The sequence below is a fragment of the Phalangium opilio genome, unplaced genomic scaffold (genome assembly GCF_054372755.1).
Source record: "Phalangium opilio isolate 3A_F unplaced genomic scaffold, DU_Popi_V2 ptg000002l_1, whole genome shotgun sequence".
In the NCBI taxonomy this organism is placed as follows: Eukaryota; Metazoa; Arthropoda; class Arachnida; order Opiliones; family Phalangiidae; genus Phalangium; species Phalangium opilio.
Window position 1 is genome coordinate 1796749 of NW_028324144.1, and position 25819 is coordinate 1822567.

At 36.9% G+C, this 25819-nt stretch overlaps 1 protein-coding gene and 1 long non-coding RNA gene across 3 annotated transcripts in view; one reads left to right on the forward strand and one right to left on the reverse strand.

The window, feature by feature from the left end:
* The window catches only part of LOC149718206 (uncharacterized), an 82175-nt gene that overhangs the window by 8751 nt on the left and 47605 nt on the right, over window positions 1-25819 (reverse strand). The window lies entirely within an intron of this gene.
* On the forward strand, window positions 11053-17399 carry LOC149718208 (uncharacterized). Its single transcript, XM_089859512.1, has 10 exons — window positions 11053-11542; window positions 11691-11902; window positions 11965-12275; window positions 12334-12499; window positions 14538-14652; window positions 14730-14802; window positions 14869-14923; window positions 15486-15502; window positions 15572-15632; window positions 15700-17399. The coding sequence occupies exons 1-10, from the start codon at window positions 11485-11487 to the stop codon at window positions 15859-15861; spliced, it is 1230 nt and encodes a 409-aa protein (XP_089715638.1). The 5' UTR covers window positions 11053-11484; the 3' UTR covers window positions 15862-17399.

Genomic DNA, 25819 nt, shown 5'->3' on the forward strand with positions numbered 1-25819 from the left:
GATGAATTAGGCCTAGCTTCAAAAAAGTGTTCTACGGTGAAGTTTGATTAATGTATGATTCTGTGGTATTATCGAATTTTGAAAGGATAGAAGCGTTTAAGTTGTTTTATACCCTCTAAAAATATCTAGTTATGATATTCGAAAGTTGGAATATTGTTAAGCCTAATTATTTCTGGTTTCAAACTCCTTTTCAAACCGCTACAAACCGATTGTTTACAAATGTTATTTTCGATCCAAAGAACAATAAAGGGGTTCGAATAACGGAACGATAACGGATCAGTCTACCGGGGGCAAAAGGGCGGTACAAATTAACCTGTCAGGTTACCAATTTGGCTACCTTATTTACTTCCCCTACTCATTTCCGTCTACGATTCTAACCCTAACCACCTTTTAAGTTATTGTGCATCGACCATCTGTATCGTATACCCCTAGACGTTTACCCTTAGGCTACTTACTGTTCGGTTAGGGTTAAAGAGCTCATGATGAATTACACCTAGGCCTAGTTTGTTCAGAATTCTGGTTTTTACTAAGCCTTGTTTGGTTCAAAAATAAAAGTATTAACAGGGTTACTAGGCCTACAATACCACGTTCATATTGAAATAATTTTAATATTAATTCAGATTCTTTTTAAGCCTGATTTTCCCTGACCTGTGGCAACTCTGACATATAAGTCTATTCAGTCCCAGATATTCTGAAGGATTTCTTGGTCCTTTTTTGGGGGCGACTTTGGGGTAATCTTTGTCGTAAAAATGCAGCCATGAAGGTATAAAAACAGTTCGGTAACTTCTGTAACATAACGTAATGGCAACTGTACCTTAAGTAAGGTAAAGAACCAATAGTAAGACTAGCATCGATGCCACGTCTCGATTCCCATAATCTTATAAGGGTTGAAATAATGACCTTTTTTACTGTTGGACGTTTTTTTCTGGAGTAAATACACTCATTTTTAATTCGATTTTATTGAGGTTCGGATCGTGTCCAGGTAGACAGTACTTTATGGTCGAATCTCTGTACTTTTTGTCCCATACTAAGGAATGCATACAGTTAACAGGAATAATTGTGCCTCCATAAATATCACATGTTCATTTCTACGCGTTATTTTTGTGGGTATTCCGGGCTTGAGGTAACTTACTTTCCCTGTCAGGCCTCATAATTCTGACGGCGTCTTTCTAAGTGCCGTTTCATTGGTTGGTACCCACGCCAGTTCCAAGGTGCAACAGGCAGCGTGTTAGATTATTTGCACACAAAATCCGGTCTAGATACGTTGAGTGAAAATGGTTTTCACGTAGACGATGATTACTAGTAGCTGTATTTATTCCTACCCATACTAAAAAGAAATCGTGACTGAGAAACTTCCCTAAAACGTTGCTAAAAACATACTTGGTTAGGACGAAAAAAAATGGGTTTACATTCCCAAATTGGACTGCTGATTCAATTTGACCAATCCTGACCTACCCTACCCACATCTGTTCAACTTTATAGACGTAATATTATTATACTAACTCATTCCCAAATATAAGCAAACCACTTCTTACATTTAAGGGGTATAAAAAGTTAACAGATGCAATACAAGCCAAGGCTTAAAGAGTCACCGGAAAAACAGGGCAAACCAACCAAAAATCCTTTTACCCTTGCTATAAAGAACGGGTTTTTTTTGTGTGTGTGTGTGAGTGTATAGGTCCTTGAATAAAGTTCCGCTATTTCATGGACTTTAAAATTTCTCCACTAAAGAGGACCAGAAAAGACACCTATTTTTTGGCCATCAAATTAGCATAAATTATGATTGAAGTGAGCTGAGGGGAATGCTTTCTTTACTTCACCCCCTTCCTGGTGTCACTTTGAAAATAATTAATTTTGAAATTATGACCTTGAACCACCAGAAAAAAATATAACATAGATTCTAATTTATTACGTCACCCTGAGCGCTTAACATTAAACACCTTTGGTTATTTTCCTCACGCCAAGAAGCACCGCTAGAGGCACTGCGAGTCGGCTAACCTCCCTCCACGTGTAGTGAATTCGAGTGAACTCCATCTGGTGGTGCTTCTTGGCGTCAGGGAAATAGCCTAAGAGGGTGACCTACCCATGGAACAGTCTATTGATTTTTTTGTATCGACAAAGCTCTCTGCTAGTTTTCCCGTCCTCTAAAGTATTATAAGGTCCATGGATATTCTGTAGAAAGGACCCATCTTCGAGGCGAGCTACAGCCACAGATACGCAACCATAACATTGTTTCCAACTGAACTTTTAGGGTTATAAAAAGGGGTCACGGTATGGTCATTTTAGTCAATGTCCGTTCCGTTTTGATCTTTTACAATAAAAAGCACCCCTTCACCCTCTATTGGTCGCTTGAATGAATCGTCTGCGTTGATTTTTAAATATCAACCAGGTGGGTTAAAAATTTCAGGGGAAGATGATATTTCTTGGTCTAGGTTAAAAAGGGTAATAGTTCTGGTAACCCTCGGTGGTTTTATGAAAGACTAGAGGTCATTACTAAGGGTCAACGCGTCATCTATTATACCACCTAGACGCGCGACTCATGCCATGCCATGCTACTAACTCGTGGCATAGCCGGGGCTATTGGGTTGGCGGGAAAAAGGGCACGCGACATGGTTTGCTTTTATACAAGACTAACTAAACGTGCAAAGATTGGAAAGGAAATTTTGCTTTTCAAATTGAAAGGATGAATTATACGAGGGACGGGTCACTCTTGAATTGGTTAGACTGTGTTGTAAATAAAGTTAAATTATAAAATTGGGATAACAGTCTTTAAAACTATCTAAATGCAGTTAAAAACGAGCCGAACGCGATTTAAAAATAAGCCAAACGCGGTTAAAAAACAAGCCAAACGCGGTTAAAAAACAAGCCAAACGCGGTTAAAAAACAAGCCAAACGCGGTTAAAAAACAAGCCGAACGCGGTTAAAAAACAAGCCGAACGCGGTTAAAAAACAAGCCGAACGCGGTTAAAAAACAAGCCGAACGCGGTTAAAAAACAAGCCGAACGCGGTTAAAAAACAAGCCGAACGCGATTAAGAAACAAGCCGAACGCGATTAAAAAACAAGCCGAACGGGGTTAAAAACAAGCCAAACGCGGTTAAAAACAACCTAAACATAATGAAATCAATTTAAATTTAGATGATATAATTATCAGAATATAAAGTTATAAACATACAATAGGAAGAGTGGTATGCCCCTCGGTTGTCTGGGGCGACATGCTCTTGAAAAGTCAGAGAAGCGAATGAGGTCTGAAAATGAAACCAGCTTTTTGGGTGAAATCCATTCATCCCAGAAAGGAAATAACGGATTTTTGAAAAGAGAGGATTGAAAAATTGAACGAAAATCAAACGGGAAACGGATTCACTTACAACACCACTCACTCTCAAAGGCAAATGCCCTTTCGAACATCAAATAATTTTTTAAACGTCAAAAATTCTGATTTAAGAAATGGTAGCGAGTGTTCCAGAAAGGGTATGAATATTATGGTGTTTTACGGATGACCCCTTTAATTAAATTAGCAATCACTGTATTTCAGTTTCGTACTTAAATTTAAGGGGTCATCCCTAAAACCCTAGCATCGGAAATTGCTTAGGGTGTCTCTTGTGGGCATAGAAGTACGTAACATTTTCGACTCAAAATTGATGATTTCCTATAGAACCATCCCATTCATGTCCTATAATTACCCCCTTTTTTGGAAAACCTTTCTTAAAAATATCAAAATCTTATGCAAGCCTAAATTAAACGCTACTATCCCTTTAAAGAAATTAATCAAGACTTACCCCTTTATGGTCATCACCATTATAGTGCCCACCATGACTCATTCAATTGAAAAAAAAAAGCGGGATGTATGTAGTTGGGACGTTCTCACTAGAAAAAGGGTTTCGAGCAGACCAATAACAATTCGTAAGGCTACGTAGGCTCTGTTCCAATTTGTCCGAACCTTTAATTCAGCGTCTAGATGACTTTTACCTCTGACCCCCGGCTACAATACCCTTTTGTCATATAAAAGAGAACCAAATGGTGAAAAACGTCATGGATTGGGTCATTTTAAGTATGAAAGGGTTATAAGCGTGGGTGGTCAGGGTGGCTAAATTGAAATTACGTAGAGGGAAAGGATATATGGGATTGATTGTTAAGGGACAAGTATTAGTAATCGGACATTGGTCACTCGCTAACTAAAATAGGGTGAGGTTGACCCACCAAGCAAGATATTTATATGTTTTCAAGCCGTATGTTTAAGCGATATGCATATATTTTTAATTTGAAAAATCTTAATGAATATTAGAACTATGTTTCTATCAACAATATTTTAAAGAAGATATCAACAATTAAATAAAGCAGATGACGTATAGGGTACATAATTCTATTGAACGACTGAAAGATTTCTTATGACACTAATCATTCTTGGATTCCCAGTTAATCCATTACAGATTACGTGTAATGATTTGAGCACTGTCAATTGCAGGGCTTTTAAAGTTACGTTGAGTGACTGGACCCTCTTGATTTAACTATGGTTCAGTAACATAACCTAATTGGGCGTACTTTCTATAAGCAGTGGGTACGGTAGGCAATTTAACTAGGGGTCATCCATAAAACACTGCAATAATAACTTATATATATGGTGGCCTTCAGGACACAAAGTCATACCGGTTGACTGACTATTTGGGCTGTTGTTGTTTTAGGCTTGAATTTACCCTCAGAAATCTTGGCGCCAGTAATCGAAACGCTCATTAAGAGAAAAAGTAACTTTTAATAGAAACAGGCAAGAAAAAAAAGTTTCGGTTTAGTGATATCGAATCAATTATTTTGCCATGAACTCTATTACTAGAATAATTGGCCTAAGTTGAACTAACTTTCTTGACAAACCGACCAAACGAAATGGTCCTTTAATTGTACTTAATGCATGCCTGCTTCTAATAAAATTCCAGCTTAGAAAGGGTAAATATTCCAGTGGATAACGTATTCCCTCCCATGATTAAACTTCCCAAGACCAACTCTTCTAATCTTGTTTTTTTTTTAATAACCAGCAATATTGGCCACCTTCTCTCGGTTAAAGACTTAATTGAGTCAAGCTTCAAGATTTCATTCAGTTGCACCATTACACTTATAGCTCCAATTTTCAGTTTAAGAAAGGGGAGAGTGGTCAACAGAAGGGTGCGGCTATCGTGGTGGATCAAAAAGCGTTAACCGAAATCCGTGTCGGGTAATTGCGACAAATACCATTTTCCAAAATACTATTCGAAGGCCAGTACAAAATGTTCTTATAATTCTGTTAAATTATTCTCATTAAGTACTAATAACAATGTCGTTAAAAGTTAACAATCTAACTCTATCAGCAACGCTTTACAGTCTTTGAAGATTTCGGATTTTACACTTTATATTTAAATGGACCCCAAAATGGCTTGAACGAAATGGAATTTCTGGGAAATAATCGATATTTTAAATACAGGTATTTAATTTGCATTTTGAAATAGTAATTGTTATTTATCCTTGATAAATTGATCAATAGGTTCGCCAATGTGACTAAAATTAAATACGCGACACTTGGTGTGAGTTTATAAACATTAGTTCGCATTCATCAAGCGAGACTTGAAAAGTTTCTCGGAATTGAGATTGATTTTCTTGATGACAATTGCACTTTTATTTCTTGTTAGGCAAATTGGAACGTATATAGCAAATACACCGAGTACAAAATCATAGCGGATTATTTGAAAAGATCCCTGAACATGAAGTAAATTTCATATTTGGGACTCAATTAGACGACTATTAATTGGGGCGAGCGAGAAAAAAATCGCTTTAACGCGATAAATTAATCCTCGCTTGCTCCTTTGACAAAATTGGTCTGCGAATAGTGGAAAACTCGAATGTAATCAAGCCGACCGGTGAAACCTTTAAGTAGAGATTTTAGACAAGAATATACGAAAAATACTTAAATTGTAATCTTAATTATCTCTCGGAAACGAGTATCAGTCAACTTATGAACACTTACGAGGTTATGTTAAGGTCATAATGTAATTCATTTTGCCAATTCAATTACAGGGTCAAGTGGGTAAGAATATTTGCTGATACTCGACCTAATTACGGAGTAATTACGCCTAATATTAAAACGCCTTGATTAAATATCGAATAACTAAGAATAAATATTTAATCCTTACGATGGCTTTAGAAATATCATATCTTGACGATGGGCACGCCACGCTCATATTTCGCTAAACATCTGGAAGAATTCACTCTGTCTTCTTCCTATGGAACGACCGACACGATTATGATTTCGGGACCCCCGAAGAGAGTCACGTCCACTTCCTTGTCCTTCTTAAACATGGACACTCCAGTAAATTTCGATCAATAAACATTCCATTCACCACCAATTCATTAATTTACATTCTTGGTTCAATTAGGTGCTGCTTTTAACTGTGTTCACTTTGGTCCTTCTGTCGCTTTTGCTCGTCCTTCACTCCATCGTAACCAACAAATACAAATCGATGCCCACCAAGGGAGTTGCCAAGAAACTGGCCCAAGAAACTCTGGAAAATGTTTGGGACAACGCGTCGCTCTTCTGCGCCGAACGTAAGCGTTTAAGCGCTCGCTAACATTTAATAACAATTCATCCTTAAGCGAACCAGTTTCCTGTGAAGGATTCAATAACCAAAGATTATATATTCCCATAACGAAAGATGACTGACGGTTTCATCACTCATGATAAAGCAAAGTGAACTAGATAATTTTGTTGCCCACAGCGATTCCCTCCGTTTCGCCGCACATAACTTGTCGTCTGCTGGCTGCGTCGTGGCTGATCGGAGTGACTTTTATTCTGTTCTACTTGGGTTGTTATTTGCGGACGGAGTTCACGACGGAAAGCTACAATTACATCGACACCCTCTCGGACATGATCAAATCGGGAATTCCACCTGCAATGGGCGTCCAAGCATACGAACGCCTCAAAGTTTCGGTGAATATCCTTCTGTGTGTTAAGTTCCTTTATTCTTCTGACGTCATTGATGCAAATATACAGGCAGCCAAGGACCCTGTTGTTCAGGAATGGCTAGGCGCACTCGATAAGAAGAAACTTACCCGCGATTTAAAAGCTAATATCCTTGGGGGTTTCATTCCCATTATTTCCGGGAAGAATGTATTGATCACAACGGTCGAATATCTGGTAGTTATTTTGGAAATAGCAATGAGCTACGTACCCAGTAGGATGAGTCTACACACGAACAAAGGAAGATTTTATTTTTCGCAACAAGAACTTACCTTCGACTACGTACACACCATGTTCAACACCTCTTGGGTGAGAAGCAGTCCCCAAGTGCACGAGTCCGTCCAACTGAGGTCGGTAACGAATTTTATGGTAAAATTGTGAACGGGTTTTGACAAATGTTCTGTTGCAGCATGGCACCCATTTTCGAAACGCAAGTTTTCAAATATCTGGATTTTGAGCTCGATTACTCGATTGAAAAGCTCAAGTGGGAGAAACCGTTGAAAACCGCGGTCGATTTGGACTTGAGTAGCGTCGGTGTTCCTTTCTACTTTCTCCTCATGCTGTTGTCTGGAACAGTAGCCGTCGTCACAACAGAAATAATCTTCTACTAATTACCATGAAAGTTGAAAATTAAATACATCACGAAACGAAATGGAATTTCTGGATAATACATCCAAACCTCCTCTGTTCTTCAAAATGACTGCACTTTACGTCACTTCAAATCTTCTCTTTTAACTTATAGTAGTAATTAGTTACGCACTTGTGATTTTGAATATGTTTTCACTCGAGTGTTAATGCAAGTACCTTTCTAATCGAGAATAAATTATCTCGCATTAATAAAAAAAATATCAAGTTACGATTTTTTCAAGTCGAAATGTTATCATTGATTTTAACACCCAAAAGACTGGTGTTAATTAAAAGCGAAAACTTGCCTTCGAAAAACGAAGATAAGATTTCACACGAGTGAAGTTTACTTGAACAGACATTGAGTTTTCTTCTTTTAATATAAAGATTTTATATCACCAAATCATGGTCTAAAACTTGACTTCAATTAAACTTAATCAAACACATTTATTCCAACTACATTTCTAATCGTCCTTAAAACAATTGATCGCTAAAATCATGGGAATTTAGTGTCAATATTCCCGAGTTATACATGTAGAACCTAACCTAACCTAAGCTTCAAAACAAATAACTACCAAATATTTAGATGTAGAACACAAATCAAATTTGTTTTATACATAATAAACTTAAACGATAATGATAATTTTTTGCCCCATGCGCTTCAAAATGGTTCCTTGCGTAAATGGTATCAATCCTCCTTGTCATGGAGGCATATTTAAAACGATCCCTCAACATGAAGTGCTATATTTCGCCACATGCTTCAAAATGGTCGCTTACACCATTTCTGTTAAATTTCAATTTCCATCTGTAATCATCTTGTGGGTAAAATCAAAAATTCATTTGAAGCAAATAATTATTTATTAAACAATGTATGGCACAGGCGTCAGTTCAAAACTTATTTCGCGATCGTTCGCACTTTGAAACCTTGGCGTTATCGAATTTTCTTCTCAAAGTTTTGTACGAAACACTTGAAGGTAGGGTGAAAGGTAAAATAAAGTGGTTTTTTTTTTATTGATTCTATAAGACCAATCTACGTTGTGAAACATTCAGGAAATAATACCTAAGAATGATTTTAAAATTCAAATTAGTTTGAGACTTCATTATAGATAATTTGAATTAAACACCTTCAACCAATCGCGAAACGCCCCCTCCCTGACTTTCTTGTAAACAAAATTTAACTAGCGCCACGACCAATTTTTAAAAAAATATCGCTTTAAATCTCAATTGACATTTAGAGCGCCAAGTGAAATTTGTTCACGAGAAGGCAAGGCGTTACGCGAATGTTCAGAGGTGCTAATTTCAAATTGTCGATGAGATTTCAAACTAATTTGAATTTTAAAATCTTTCGTAGCTGGTTTTTCCTCGACATTTCACTGCGCAGATTTACCTTATAATTAGTAAAAGAATCGATAAAAAATCGATTCATTTTCCTTTTCACCTTCCCTTTAAATCAGGATATAATTAAACCCATAACTTGTTTATTTTCCACGAACTGTATTGCGAGAAACAATTGCCTCGAGTTGAATTGACCTTGTTAGGCAGAGTAATGGTATTTGAACGGTATGTAACGTTTCCAGTCTGGTCTTTATATAAAACAAAACTATTGTTTTATATATATAAATTAATTATTCAACATATTCATTTCAGTTACCGTGCATGGCAACTGAAACATAAGCAAACAAAATAGACCTAGCAGTTAAAATTATACTTCAGTTTCATTACGCAAACTCTGTCCTTTATGAGACTAGGCATATCTTACAAGCCACATCGGTACTCAAAGGAGATTACGAAATTGTCTTAAAATTATATTAAATTGTTGGATTGTTGCACTTTGTGTCTTCGCCTTTCAGATTTAATACGTTATGATTTAAGTGGACCCCAAAATGGCGCTGAACAAAATGGAATTTCTGGCAAATAATCGATATTTCAAATACAGGTATATAATTTGCATTCTCAAATCGGAAATTTTATTGATGCCTGATTTTAAAAAAGCGTTAATTGGGTAGTGATTTTAGACTAAAAGAAGAACACTTTAATCATAATCTTAACAAGAAGGCAGGGAATTACGCGATTAGTTTGATTTGCTAATTTCAATTACTAATCAAAGAAATCTCAACGTAATTTGAATTTTAAAATCATTCGGAGGTATAATTTCCCGTATGTTTCATTATGCAGAATGGTTTTACAATTATAGTAGAAGAATCGATAAAATAAATCCATTGATTTTACTTTTCACCCTCCCTCGATCAAAACCGCGCAATAATTAAAGCCAAAACTTATTATTTTGTCATGAACTGTAACTTACGAGAACACTTTCCTCGAGTTTGTTGAAAAACTGACCAAAGGTAATGGTCTCTAAACACGAGCCTGTCTATAGCAGAATTCAGTCTTAGAAGGGGGAAAACCCGTTCCCTTCTACGCCTAAGCTTTCCAAGAGTAACTCTTCTAATTTTGGAGTTATTAAATTACCAGGAATATTGACCACCTTCTCTGGGTTTAAGACGCCACGCAAAGGAATTAATACAACTCCAATTAACTTCTAAATTAAGTCAAGCTTCGAGATTTCTTTCAATTACGCACTTACGCTTTTACCTCCAAAAGCTCAAGAACCATGTGGGGTATAGCGGGAAACACCCAGATTCCAAAATACCATTCAACGCCGAATACAAAATATTCTTATCATTCTGTTAAATTATTCTCCCTAAGCACTATTAACAATCTCATTAATAATTAACAATCGAAAATCTATCAGGAACAATTTACAGTCTTTGAAGATTTCGGATTGTATAGATGCTAGAAAAACCTGGGCTCCAAAATGGCGCTGAACGAAATGGAATTTCTAGGAAATAATCGATATTTCAAATACAGGTATAGAATTTGCATTTTCAAAATGGTAAATATTATTTATCCTTGACAAATTGATCAATAGGTTCGCCAATGAGACTGAAATAACCTACTGGACAGCTGAAGTGGGTTTATAATCACTCGTTCGCGTTATTGAAGCGAGACTTGAAAAATCTCTCGGAATTAAGATTGATTTTCTTGATGACAATTTCACTTTTATTTCTTATCAGGAAAAATGGAACGCAAAAACCTACATCGAAATGATGGCGGATTATTTAAAACGATCCATGAACATGAAGTAAATTCCATACTTTGTACTTTATTTAACGACTAATAATTGGGGGCGAGCGAGAAAGCATCGCCTTAAGGCGCTCCTTTGACTTTGACATAATGGTTCTGAGAAAACTGAAAAACTCAAAGGGTGAACCCGTTAAGTTGCGATTATAGACAAAAATATATGAAGAATTCTTTAATTGTAATCTCAACTATCTCTCAGAAACGAATATAATTCAGTTTATGAACACTCGTGAGGTTATGTTAAGGTCCTTATGTAATTCATTTTGCCGATTCAATTATACAGGGTCAAGTGGTCAAAAGTTGCCATTTCTGTAAGTAATTTTACGCCTAATATTAAAACGCTTTGATTAATTCCCGATTAACGAAGTCAAAATATTTAATCTTTATGATGGTTTTAGAAAACTCACATCTTCACGGTAGACACGCCACGCTCATTTTTCGACACTCGACTGGAAAATTACACTCCGTCTTCTCCCTATGGAACGACCGACATAATAATCCTTTCGGGTGCCCCGAAGAGAGTCACGTCCACTTCATTGTCCTTCTTAAATATGGACACTCCAGTAAATTTCCCTCAATAAACATTCCATTCACTACCCAATTGATTAATTTCCATTCTCGGTTCAATTAGGTGCTGATTTTAATTGTGTTCACTTTGGTTCTTCTGTCACTTTTGCTCGTCGTTCACTCTATAGTAACCAACAAATACAAATCGGTGCCCATCAAGAGGGTTGTCAAGAAAATGGCCCGAGAAACCCTGGAAAATGTTTGGGAGAACACGTCGCTCTTGTGCGGCGAAGGTAAGCGCATCCCTAACAGTTGATAACAATTCACCCTCGCGCGAGCCAGTTTCGCATGAGGGTTTCAATTACCAAAGATTGTCTTCAAAGCAAAAGATTTCTGGCGCTTTAATCAGACATAAAGACTGTATAATTTTGTTCCCCATAGCGATTCCCTCCATTTTGCCCCACATTACTTGTCGTCTGCTGGCTTCGTCGTGGCTGATCGGAGTGACTTTCATTCTGTTCTACTTGGGTTGCTTCTTGCGGACGGAGTTCACGATAGAAAGTTACAATCGCATCGACACTCTAGCGGACTTGGTCAAATCGGGAATTCCAACAGGAATGATGCCGACTACATACAAACGCCTCCGATTTTTGGTGAATATTCTTCTGTATGTTAAGTTTCTCAATTCTTCTGTTGCATTGTTCCGTATCTACAGTCAGCCCAGGACCCCTCTGTTAGGGAATGGCTAGGCGAACTAGATCAGAATAAATGTTTGGCCGATTTTAAAGATATCTCCGGAAATGCTTTCATTCCCATTGTTTCCGGGCAGAAAGCTGCAATCATGAAGGTCGAAAATTTTAATACTTTCTTCGAACTCATTATGAGATACGAAAAAGATTTGTTATACGCGATGAAAGCGGGACTTTATTTTTCGGAAGAAGACGTTGAGTTCGACTACCTACACACCATGTTCAACACTTCTTGGGTGAGAAGCAGTCCCCAACTGCACGAGTCCGTCCAACTGAGGTCGGTAAGAATTTTATACTAAAATTATGAAGGGGTTTTGACAAATATTCTATCGCAGCATGGCACCCATTTTCGAAACGAAAGTTTTCAAATATCTGGATTTTGAGTTCGATTACACGATTAAACAGCTCAAGTGGGAGAAACCGTTCAAAAGCGTGACTGACTTGGACCTGAGCAGCGTCTGCGTTCCTTTCTACTTTCTTCTCATGTTGTTGTCGGGAACAGTAGCCATTGTCATAACCGAAATTATCTTCTACTAATTAACATGAACTCGTAAAAAGTAATACGTCACCACACCAAATCTAACATAAACTTCAAATTTACTTGGAAATATATATTGTTCACCAACGAAATCACCGTGTGTTTCGATCTACTCTTGAACTTCATGAGGGTAATTATGCACTAATGACACGAATGCGAATAAATAATTACTCACTCTAGTGTGAATTTAAATGAAATTAAAATTGGCAAATATATGGACGTATGCTTTACGTTTCATCAAGAAACCTCGCGATAGAATAGTTTTTCGTCATCTTTAAGACGGTTTTAACTAGAGTTGAAAAAATACAGATGTGGGCGTAGTTTCCAAATGAAAGTTGAAAATATACCGAAAATGAAATTTGATTTCTTGTAAATTGGCGAGAAAATGACTATGTTTGCAAATATAAAATGTTATTATTGATTTAAAAGAACGTCAATTAAGATAAATTTTTCACGAGAGCAAGTCTCATTTAAAGTGAACTTTTTAGATACAATTTACTGAGGTAGGGGGTTATTTTTCTCTTTAAAGTACAACAGATTTCATTAAAATATGTTAACATTTCACCAGGATACAAATTTTTGAAATAATTTAAAATGAAAAAGGTTCACCCAAAAATCGATTGTGATATTCGAAATGGGGGGGGGGGGCTGGGATTATAATTACGTAAGAGTTTGGTTCACGCGCCAGCTCACGCGAGGCGCGCGCTTCAATTTAAATTTTCAAACTAGGCTTAGCAATAACATTGTGTATAAAATTAAGCCTAAGCCTTAGTTGTTGTTTATTTTTCACCTTCTACGTCACAGAAGCCCGAAATTTTAATTAAAGACTATTTCAGGGGGGGGGGGAATTCTTTTTGGTATATCCAATGTAAAAGGGTAAAATTGTATTTAAACGGAATATGTTATAGACATGTGTATTGGAGTGTTTAAAATTTTACGATTTCAATAAAACTCACTCCTTAGCAATAAAGCAATCAGCCGTTGTGTTTCTTCTTCGTAGTTGAATTGTCTCCATATTAAACCTTCCACGTCCAAGAATTCTAATCTTTCATTATTTTTCCACAAACTCTATTACGAGAATAACTACCTCGAGTTTATATAACCATGTTGAAAACCCGACCAAACGTAATATTTTAAAAAGATATGTAACGAGAGTCTGTATATATAGCAGAATTCAGTCTTAGAAAGGGTCAATATTCCCCCACAAAACACATTTCCTTCCACGCTTTAAACTTTAAAAGTACAACTCTTCTAGTCTGGATTTTATTTTTAATTAAAAATATTGATTAAAACAAGTTGGGAAACCAAAATAAACCTCTCCGAATCGAGACGCAATTAAGAGGTTTTTCTTCAATAAAAAAAATATAATTGATATTAATTATTTTAATCGTCATTAATTTAGCTAAATTATAGTAAAATCGTTTTAAGAAACTTTATTCATAAAATCATTCCAAACATAGCAATTGTTGACATTTGAATTCAAGCGTATGCCTCTTAAAATATTTTGGAAATTTAGGGTATATAAGGCGATTGATTCATAAGAGGTGATGAGAAAACTCGAAATTGCGTGAGCCTTTGGTGGAAACCCTGCCATTGGGAGGCTAGACGTTTCTCTCAACCTCAACCCAAACGATGATAATGGAGTAGAACCCAATATTTCTTTGTGCGAACACGTTTGCTCCGCTTGCCAACTGCGACAGCGGTGACAGACACACACACAGATACGTCCAGTGTAATACCTCTCCGTGACTTCATCAACACGCGGAGAGGTGAAAAGGCAGAATACATTTTGAACTATTATTTCGTTCTCTACGTGCCCCCTGACGCCATTAAGCGTAGCAATGACGGTAGAAACTCGTTAGCCAATTAGAGACGGGAGTAAATATCAGGCTGGTAAGAATCTTGTTACAGCCGTAAAGAAATGTGGATATCCTTCTCTTATTATTCCGTTCTGATAACAATTATCAAGAGAGTGAATAACATAAAGTTTCCATTGTTTAGAACTGCACTAATCTGTGTGTTCAGCGTTCCGCCACTCGTCTTTGTTCGTGTTACAATCCAATAATCGGCGAATTCCCTGGATACCCCGCCTGTGACTTTACAAATCTAACAAAAAGCGAGTACCACAATTTTTTTAATTTACTTATTCAAGTAATTGAAAAAAAATTTAATTAATAAAATTAATTATTTCAGTTTGTTGTTTAAGAAGAGCCGAATCTGAATTGGTTAATAATGCTAAAAGCTGTTTCTGTCCTTTGCCCTGTTTGTAAGCGCATTAACTATTTGACTGCATTTAAAACAATAATTAGAATAATTGAACTTAAATTTTTAGAGAAATTAAACACGAAACATCAATTTCCTACAATACAGCGCCAAATTTTGTTTTGGTAAGTGTTAAATTCCGCTTCAATATCGCCATTAGCAAATATCAACAAGTATGGCACGCAAAAATTAAGTTAATGAAAGTATTTTTCGAGTAAAACAAATTTCCGACAGTCAATTAAAGTGTCGTGGCGTAGCGGTTATCGCTTTCGTCACAAAGCAACAGGATCTTGAACCGAGGTAGCGGATCAAATCATTGCGTTCACAAGTTAAATGAATTTTCCTCCGCTGTGTTAACCGGTTTCTCCTTTCCACCAAACACTACCGTTGAAGTTAACGGTATTAGTTAGTATAGGAGGCTGTCGTTTAGCTTTTTAATGCCTATTTGTTAATTGTATAAACCTTCCTTAGAGCTATCCCAGGTGAGGCACAGTCAATGGCTATAAACCCAAATAAGGTATATGTTTTTAGCTAGAACCTCGTGCATCCCTTTTCAAACAATACTCTTGTCTATCACTTGAATTTTGGCATAACGGAAATGGAAAGCGTCATACTTGTTGTTATTATGTTACATTTGGCACTAGCAAACATATTCTTAAGCCTTGTTTTCAATTTTAAAAACCAAAGGACGAAGGTCAAGGAAAGTACGTGGGAATATTAGCAAATAATGAATTTTAAACTTAATTTTAAATTATCTGTATAATTTGATACAGATTTAAAATATATTTTTCAAATTTGGAGCAAGTTGTATACTCAACTCACGGAAAATACACGGTAAATGCGTGTAACTCAAATCTAGTGGTTTTTGGCGATTGGACGAAATACATTTTAATGGTTACAGATGCAAGACTTGTTGGGAGGAATCGGAGGTCATTTGGGTTTATGGCTGGGATTATCGTTGCTATCATCGCTCGAAAGCTTTCAAATCATGCTACTCAGATATATTAGTAGAAAATCGAATTTAAAATCGACCAAAACAGTTAAAGTCAAAAGTGTAAATTAATGCAGTTGCGCAAACTTCGACGCAAATTCTAAAGTCGATCTGCAATTTTTTTTCCTGAGCACAGTGAGCTTAGGGGAATGAATCTCATCCCCCCACACGCCTACCTTCAAACTGTGTTTTAAAATTTGTACTGAATTCGAAACACCGGGAAATTGAAATTTCTGATTCAAATTTTTTTTAATTACTTTTTCTTTGGATTTAGTGAATTTTCTAATAGATTTCGCGATTTCGGTTCTGATTTCGCTACTGATTTTGGATTTTCTAAAGGAATTTTCAAGTGACCATAAATTCTTTTGATTTTGTTCCGAATTTATGATTTGGTTTTTGATTTCGGACTACTCAAGTAAGTTGGACTTCACGGTTGGCGTACGGGAATTCGTGAATGACAGACCCCACGGTTTGAATCCAACAAACCCAGACCCCACGGTTTGAATCCAACAAACCCAGACCATAAAAACCCAAAGGTTCGATTCCCCGTCGTTCTACGTCTCACCGTCAAGATTCATTAGTTGAATTTGATCTAGATGTTGAAATTGGGCTATTTTAATTACCGTTGCACCTTTATTAACGAAAATGAACGCGCAACAGCCAGGGGTCGCCGTATGCTTAAATAATACCGTAAAGTGGTTCTTTTTTCTAAAGAGAGTGCGGATAAACGAGAATATAAAGTAAAGAAGAATGGACATGAAAAGTGTATCATAGAATGCTAGTCCCAATGGCTTACCTAAACAGTTGTGGACAACAAGGCACACATTGTAAATTGGAAGCAAAAGCCATGTCCAACCCATCAAATGTTTTGAGCAAAAAACCTTGTTCTGTTTATTTTTCCAAAAAAAACACACACACACACACACACGTTTCTACAATGCTAACGGTATTTCACTGCTTTGGTTGATGCTTGATAGATAATCCCGACCAAGGATGCTTAGTGCGAACATTTTTTTACTGGAAATTCTTGATACTTCTAATAAAAATGGGGACTTTATTGAATTTTCCAATTTCGACGCCCGTTAGGTCTTAGTTTGTTTTTGAATTAATAATATTCGTGCACCACCTTTGAATATCTCAGGGTAGTCGGAGCAGTCTTATTGTTCTGACTGTTGAAGAAATCTATAAATTTGAAACCAGTGGAATATTCCAGAATACACAAAGCTAGTAGCTATCAAACGGTAAACGTGTGATATTTATTGACCGTTGCTTTCTTTTCTCGCGTTATTCGAATAAACAATAAAATATGTAGGGCAGGTCGAAATAAAACTAAACGTATTTTTGAGTTTTTCTCATTGGATTGTTGCTTTCAATTGTCAGCGTGACAGAATTATTATTTCTGAAATTAGACAGGTGGTTTCGGGCTCGATCAATACCATAATTACCAAGCCCACTTGAAAATATGAAAACGTTACCATGTTTTCCCATGCTATTTTCTCTTCATGCCATTAGCTTTGAGAATATTACAGGTTGGAATCGATCAGATGAGCACATTTTTTCAGTACAGATTGGCTGTACCATTCGTTATATCAGATATCCGTCATTCTTATATCTAGCTTTATCATAAATTCTAACATTTATCAATTGCTACCTACTTTTCTTAAAGGTTTATCTGAAATAAATAAATAAATATAATTGGTATTAATTATTTTGATCGTCAGTAATTTACCTTAGCTCTAGTTAAGTCGTTTTAAGAACCGTTATTCCTAAAATCATTTTAAACATAGCTATTGTTGACGTTTGAAATTTAGCGTATGCCTCTGTAACAGTTTTTAGAAATTTAGGGTAATTATAAGTTGGCCGATTCCCTAAGAGGGATAAAAAAATAGCGCAATTTGTGGAAGCCCTGCCAATCGTTTCCCGCACTTACATCTTAACCCTAGCGATGATAGTGGATTATGGTCAGTAGCTCTGTCTTGGATCACTTTCTCAAATTCTTTGAAAAGCCAGATACCAATTTAGTTATTGAAGTGAATAAGTAGACCAATACATTAAGTTTGAACTATTGCCGATGGATTGGCCCCATTTTCAGACTGCTAAGGCGCATACTTTACCAGCAAAATGGGTTTAAGAAAAGGTCGATTTCAATGGAGCACCCATTATCCCCACACTGCTATGTTTTGTGGCGAGAGAATGGTCAAATTTTAATTTTCAATCAAGTGAATCATGAGTTTGGAAGGATAATTAAACCCAAAGTCACTCGGCCAAACATGCGACATCGTCTAAAATTGGCATCACGTTTAATGCTAAATCAGGATACTGGGCTAATAATACCCGTAACTTTTCCGTATTTTAATCTAAACTTACTTGTTGTCCTCTAGTCAGTAAAACGTTAGTTAAGGACTTGTAAAGATAGAGTAAATTTCAGCTTGAATTTGCACTTGAAACTACTGAGCAATATTTTTTGTTTCAATCCAGAAACGTGTATAAGTTAGAGCCCTTGCAATTTTAGACAGATGTGTAGCATGCCATTGCCAAACAAATCAATATACAACGCTCTTTTACCGCGGAGGTATATGGCCTATTTCACTACTTTTTCGTTTCGAGCGGGGAATATACGAAAACGTTTTTAGAAATCGTTGCAACAATGCGTGCTAATACTTCACGTTCACGCGTAATTCCGAAAAGCAAGTTCAAATCAGTTCGTTCCGTAAGAATCGTGAATATTCTGTTAATGGTAACTGTATGCGTTTATCACACTGGATCGTTTCTGAACGAATACTTTGAGAATCCGACAGTGCAAAGCATTCGTATTGACAAATCCGGGAAAGTGGAATTTCCAGCCGTTACAATTTGCAACAATAACAGGTTTGCTGTCAATTAATTTCTAATTCAATTTTGAAGAGAAATAGAAGAAATATGAAGGGGGATTTAGCGTCTTAATCTATGGTCATATTGCTTTGAAATCCGCGGTTCTGATAAACTTAATATTTTAGGTCTTGGCTCAGTACTAAGTTCGTATTTGAACTAGGCCAAATTTCGATGTTTTTTAAGGGGTAGTCGCGTGTAGATCGATCATTAAATATTAGATTGAATTTTTTCCCCCAATAATATAGTACTGTGCGAGTACCCGATAATACACGAAAAGGTTTCGAGTATTAAGCTAGGATCCTTAACATGCTGCTTTTGTAAGGTCAAAAACTCTGTAACATAGAAACTTCTAGAAACTCGCTCTTATTGGCTAGCAGACGAAATTTAGTGCTGATTGGGTCGTTTAGATGGCAGTGGCAGTATAGTGGATAGTAGCTCGATCCTAGATGGTTCAAGGTAAATAATGTATAAAAAACTGGTTGGTCAGACTGAAACAATTCTAAATTCATCACTTCCGGGACGAGTTTAAAAATGATTCTACACTTATACTATTATAAGATACGTATCACAACTTCTTTTAGAACCCTATAGCTTTATACTGAATTTCAAAAACCGTCCTCGTGCCACGAACTATCAAAGCTGTCACTTTCGCCAATCCCCTTTACTATTGCAATATCCATGGAATCGGGTGCACTGCCCTTGCTCGTGCATTACACTACCTCTAGAGTGACGATGACGTCACAGAGAGGTAATAAGCTTTACTTGTCTGTATGTTTATCTGTCTCAGCGTTCGCAGTTGGCAAATCGAAGCAAACGTGTTCGCAATATCCGGACCGCGTTCTCAGTTCACAGAGAGCAATATTGACTAATTGTACTCCATTATCATCGTTAGGGTTTAATATGTACGCGGCGATCGGCCAGGGTTACGAGAAGCGTCTAGCCTCCCAATGGTAGGGGTTCCACCAAAGGTTCAGGAAACTGCAAAAAATTGTGAAAAAAAGTGTTCGCTAGAAGTCAAATGATAACAATAGCTATGTTTAAAGTGATTTTAGGAATAATGTATCTTAAAACGACTTAACTAGAATTAAGGTAAATTACTGACAATTAATTTAATTAATATCAAATATATTTATTTAATTATTTAAGAAAAAGCTCTTAATTGGGTAGATAGCTCTGGTCTCGAATCGGAGAGGTCAGAAGAAAATAGGGGAAGTGAGTAGCCGTAGCCTTGAGCCATACAAGTCGTCCAGTGATTCTCACTTACAATGGTCGATTCCCCTACCACCCTTAAAATTTGAATCTGGCCAATCGGCGCGAAGCATAAAATAGTACCAGATTTCATTGCGAACGCCACCATGTAGCGAACTGTGGAACTAACTTGTGTAGTCTGCTTATATTTCTGCTGTGCTTCAGTTTGAGTTCAGTTTGAGTTAGGGTTACGTCAGGCAACGGGTTAATGCGGATATTGGTTTAATTAAGGACGAAAATTCGGTTATTTAATAAAATGAATGTCGTTAAGAGTACGCAGTGTGATTTAACGTACAAGGAAACTACCGATAAGAAAACTCAGGCTGTGTTGAAAGGAAATGCAAGATCTACCCAAACCAATCCCAATGTTAAAAATCAAACTACAACAACTTGGATACAACTTTATTACTTTGAACTCTTCCCTATCACAGTTTAAAACTTCGGACAAGTTAATTTTTTCCCTGGAACTTAGAAATACCATTGTATTTAAAAATAAAGACATATTTTAAAATAAGTTATGAATTTAGTACTTACCACTCGATTCCAGCCTCTGCCATTCTGCCTGAGTGCCTCACTGCCTCTAGCAGACGCCTCTAGTCAGTTGGAAGGCGTAGGACCGTACTGTCCACAGAATTACGTCACTCGTGTGTTAATGCGCGTAAAAATCCTATCTCTCTTCACCCCCACGGGGAGGGAAATGGCGCGAAAAATCCGTAAACGGGACGCCTCGCGAAGTTGCCCAAGCTACCCACTTCCCCTATTTTCTTCTGGAGAGGTTTATTTTGGTTTCCCAACTTGTTTTACTCAAGTTCAGCTTCAGCTTAGTAATTCCCTATTGAAACTTCGCCCGCGAAGTCTAACAATGGCTAGCAGTAACTTTGGAGAGGAATTAGTTCAACTAGATTCTGAAGAAGATATTAATGAGAAATTACTTTGCCAAATTAAAAGAAGTAAGACTAATACCGTATGGGAATTGTTAGCAATCCCAACCAAGTATCAATCTGTACTTTATTGACTTATAACACATTGAAACCAATCTACACTTGTTAACTAAACTATTCTCCCTCAAATCGTTTACTTTTTAGAATTTTGTTCAATGTGATTTGTAAAAATGCCGCGAAAGATAAGCTATGGTCGGAATTAGAAACGTTATCGATGGAGCCTTGCAAGAAAGACAATGACGATCCAAAATTCCTTCCATCTTTAGAAAGTGCAGTTCACGTCGACATTTCTTCTTCCGTAAGTTCAGAAATTTAAAAAGAAAATTGCACTGGTTACCGAGAGCTGATCGTGGAATAAATCAACTCCTGGTGAGGCACTGACAAAGACTTAGTATCGGATAAATTCGGAAGTGAATTGAAGTGGTACGTTCTCGTCTAGTTCTTGAATTAGCCCTCACTAAGGCTGTGTTTGTGGATATGTATAAATACTGAAGTATTATGGATTCTCAACTAGGCCAAAAAGCTGACCATCAAACCACACCGCGGATGTGAGACGGATGTAAATCGAGGCGTAAATAGCTAGGTCGCAGGGGGGGGGAGGAACAACATCTTTCGGGAGAATAACGAGTGGTGGGTTTGAAATTTCGAACATCCACTGAAAGAAATAAACACAAATTTCTCTCTCACTTTACAAAGTTGTTTCTGGGGAGGGGGGTTACAAGTTAATTTTTTCTCTGTTTAACGGGCCCAAAATCCAAATTCCTTAATTGTGGAACGTAAGAAATGGGGATCCACAATACGTTAGTATTTATATATATTCATGCTGTTACATAGATTACAAACTTCCAGTAAAACCAAAACGGTAAGTTATAAGGCAATGAGTTTATTAAGAGAAAATTATACAGGTAACACAGGTAAATCAAATAGATCGAAATTCATCTTTGTTCTCTGATTCAGGTAACGAACGTCTTTGGTTGTGGAAAGAGAAAGCTATTTCTAACACCTCAGGAAAAAGAATTTGCGACATATTACAGCAACGTCATGAAACTGAACCAAACTGAACTCAAAAAGGTTGGCCACAAACCTTGGGACCTCATTGAGACCGCTAACTATTACTTTCAAGAAGTCGACATAGAGTAATTTGCCCAATAATTAATAATAATATTATCATACTTATAATAATTTTACCACTAAATTTTTAAAAATTAGTTCAAGTATGAACTTTGAAACATTAAAGAGGTCGAAATAATTTTTTGCATCTTGAACACAGGGAGCTTAGGGGAATATGTATCTCATTCACCTTTTATGCAATTTTCGAATGACAGAAAAGACATAGAACTTCCCTCGCGCTTAGCTTTAAACAGTCAGTGAGTTCTTTAAGAATGACTTAAACGTCAAGTAACGCACTTGTTGGTAATACCAGGGAGGAGAGACTTGAGAGGGAGTGTTAAAGTGAATAGGCGCGTTCTTTCGCTTCGTGGCTAAAATCGTCTCTCTCTGGCGCTGACTCAGGGACTCATGGCGGTGTCCGCGCGCATGCGTCAAATTTAAAACCCGGCTTTGAACTAGAAGGGGAAGGTCGTGTTTGAATTTCTCCCATGGTTAACTATAAGAAGTGTTGTTTTTTAATTGTTCAAGTAACCCTAAGTATTTAACAAGACCCGACATGGTAAATTTCGTTTTCAAACCATTTCCCAAACCAAAAACAAAGCTTGAAATTTATTGAAAGTGAATAGAAGCTAGTGGAAATCGGTCTTCCACTAGCTAATATCCATCTTTTACATTTTTCTATCTGGGTTTTTGGCTTTGGAAACGCGTGGAAAGATATCCCTTTCATACATTTTTAAGCGAATACCTTGAATCATTCCTACAACCGTTACAAAAACAATTTGACATTTTTATTAAGCCTCGGTTTCCTCCCAACAGACGTTGATTGTTGGTTTAACAGAGTGAGTGGGGCAACAGTCGATAGAAGCGGAAGCTGGCGGCAGAGAGAATTTTTAAATTCTCTCTGCTGGCGGTAGTAAACGACGTCACTCGCGCCTGCGCGTTAGCTAAAATTGTGGAACGGAGAAAAAAAAATTCCTACCCCCACTTTCTTTCCCATTTGCCACTGTATGACGGTTTTTTTAGCATTAGATCAAAACTCCCTCTAACGTTCCTTACTCCCTGGTAATACAGTATCTGTAGACTAAATAGCGTCATTAGGCGAAAATTACGTCAAAGCCCTATTTTTTGGGAAAGAAATGGGAAACGCCTCATGTTTCCGCTTATTGGCGATAGACGGTGCTCTTTTAAACGGTTTATGTTCCCATGTTCGTCTTTTTCATAGAACCAGGGAGAAAAGAGATAAGATGGAGTGGAAATGATGATAGGCGACCTGAGGAACTGAAACTCTCCCAATGTACCTCGCCCACTCCCCTACCTTTCGCTAAGCCATTGTTAAGTGCTGACGCGTAGCGCCATTTTATTTGTATGAGAACTAGCCTCTATTTTTAAGACAGAGGGAAGTTCTTTATGATTGCGTACTGTATTACTCTTAACACAAGTTGGGAAAACCAAAATATTACCTCTCCGAGTCAAGAGGTCTACTACTACAAACTTATTTACCTAGATATGGAATTATTTCTCTTTTTTGAAGTAAAAATTTTCGAAATATTGAAGCAGTATTCCAAGCATAGCGAATAATACAGTAAAGCAGACGACATTTTACATCCAATAAGGATAAATCTTGGACACATGGATATCAGTCAATGGGGAAAAGATCAGGAAATGAAGTCTTCGCTTCAGCTGTTTACCGTATATTCTGATAGCTACATTCACAACTCTGATCCGTTGATGCCTCTTCATTTCAGACACGAAAATCAAAGCCCAAAGTTTACTTCACCTCAGGCCTCAATTATTTACTCTTCGTTTCACTAAGCCTATAACGGATGATACTTATTTTACCCGCCGGAGTCAAGGTCTTAGTTTTCTTCATGAAATCGCTAAACCAAGGATTATTCTATATACAGATGTAGTATAGCTTAAGTAATATATAAACAGCCATTTCAAATAACAATATTAAAAAAAATCTTTGGAATATCAAAATGAAACAGAGCTTTAAAGCTACAAAAGTACTAAATGCATCATAATTACGAAAAATACTTCCACATATTCACTTTATATTATGGAAAAAGGGAATATTAAGGTTCTGTATAATTTCTTAACACATCAACACAAGGCTAACTGCTAACGCAACGCACTAGTGTAACAATGGACGGACACACACAGACAAAAACATAGACTGCTTTTTAACTCTTTCCGTATTAATTTTGAGTTAAGAAACAAGATTATCTTTAATATTTAAATAAATATAATTATTTTTAATTATTTTAATCTTCAATAATTAACATTAATAATAGTTCCAATCGTTTAAAATAAAGTTATACCTATTATCATCTCAAACTTTGCTAATATTGACGTTTAACGTGAAGGTTACCCCTCTTGCCCGCTTTCTTCAAATTTTGGGGTATATATACGATTCGTTTCCATTATAATAGTAAGGAAAAAGCGCAATTGCGAAAACCTTTGGTGGCGATCCCACCTTAGGGAGGCTAGACGTTTCTCGTAACCCTAGCTGATCGCCGCGTATATCCTAAAACCAAACGATGATAATGGAGTAGAAGCCAATGAGACAGATTGGTGTCTATGTGGAATAGACGGAAGACCAGTAGATGGTGGTGTTTAGAAGCCAGAATGTACAGACTGGCGTCCAAGTGGAATGGACGAAGACCAGAAGATGGTGGTGATTAGAAGCCAGTATGTACAGACTGGTGTCCATGTGGGATGGACGAAGATCAAAAGATGGTGGTGATTAGAAGCCAGTAAGTACAGACTGGTGTCCGTGTGGGATGGACAAAGACCAGAATATGGTGGTGTGAGAACTCAAGTAGAGGAGCCATTTCCGTGACTGTGAAAGCAGTTCGGAAATGGCGAACACGTTTGCTCCGATTTGGAAACTGCGAACGCGGTCACGTGGGTGTAACAACAGACAGACAGACACACAGACAGACAGACAGACAGACAGACAGACAGACAGACAGACAGACAGACACGATCGTTACAGAACCTCTCCGTGACATACGTCACTCGGAGAGGTAAAAATGTATTATTCATCATTTTCATTTCAGTTACCCTGGCAACAGAAACATTAGTGGAGTGTGTTTGGTTAACAAAATTGGCTATTAAAATGATATTTTAGACTCATTATTGCAAACTTTGTTCGGTACGAAACTTGATATACTTAGACGTAAAACGGTACTCGAAGGAGCGTAGTAATTTGTCTTGAAATTTAATAAAATTATTATAATCGGGTCGATGAAAACAAAAATTAATTTGAAGCGAGATATTTTTGCAGCTGCCAATAATTATTTATCAAACCTTTTTGTCTATTAAAAATGTATGGCACAGGCGTCAGTTCAAAACGTATTTCGCGATCGTTGGCATTTCTAAAACCTTGGTGATATCGAATTTTCTTCTCAAAGTTTTGTACGAAACACTTAAAGGTAGGGTAAAAGGTAAAATCAAATGTGTTTTTTTACTGATTCTTCTACTAATTTTAAGGCCGATCTGCATAGGAAATATCTCCGAATGATTTTGAAACTCAAATTAGTTTGAGACTTCATTATAGATAATTAGAATTGTGCGTAACGCCCCTCCCTGCCTTCTTAATGTAAACAAAATTTAACTAGCGCCATGATTGTCACAACGCTCGCAAATTTTATAAAATAACGCTTCAAATCTCATTCGACATGGAGAGTGCCAAGTGAATTTCAAATTTAGTCGATGAGTTTTGAAAATAATTTGAATTTTAAAATCATTCGGAGCTGGTACTTCCTCGACATTTCACTGCGCAGATTGATCTTATAATTAGTAGAAAAATCTAGAAAAATCGATAAAAATCGATTCATTTTCCTTTTCGCCCTCCC

Coding starts and splice junctions, on each gene's coding strand:
- LOC149718208 (XM_089859512.1), top strand. CDS start 11,485: ATGGCCCGAGAAACCCTGGAAAATGTTTGGGAGAACACGTCGCTCTTG. Junction 11,903..11,964: donor ACAAACGCCTCCGATTTTTG/GTGAATATTCTT, acceptor CCGTATCTACAG/TCAGCCCAGGACCCCTCTGT. Junction 15,633..15,699: donor CAACTCACGGAAAATACACG/GTAAATGCGTGT, acceptor TAATGGTTACAG/ATGCAAGACTTGTTGGGAGG.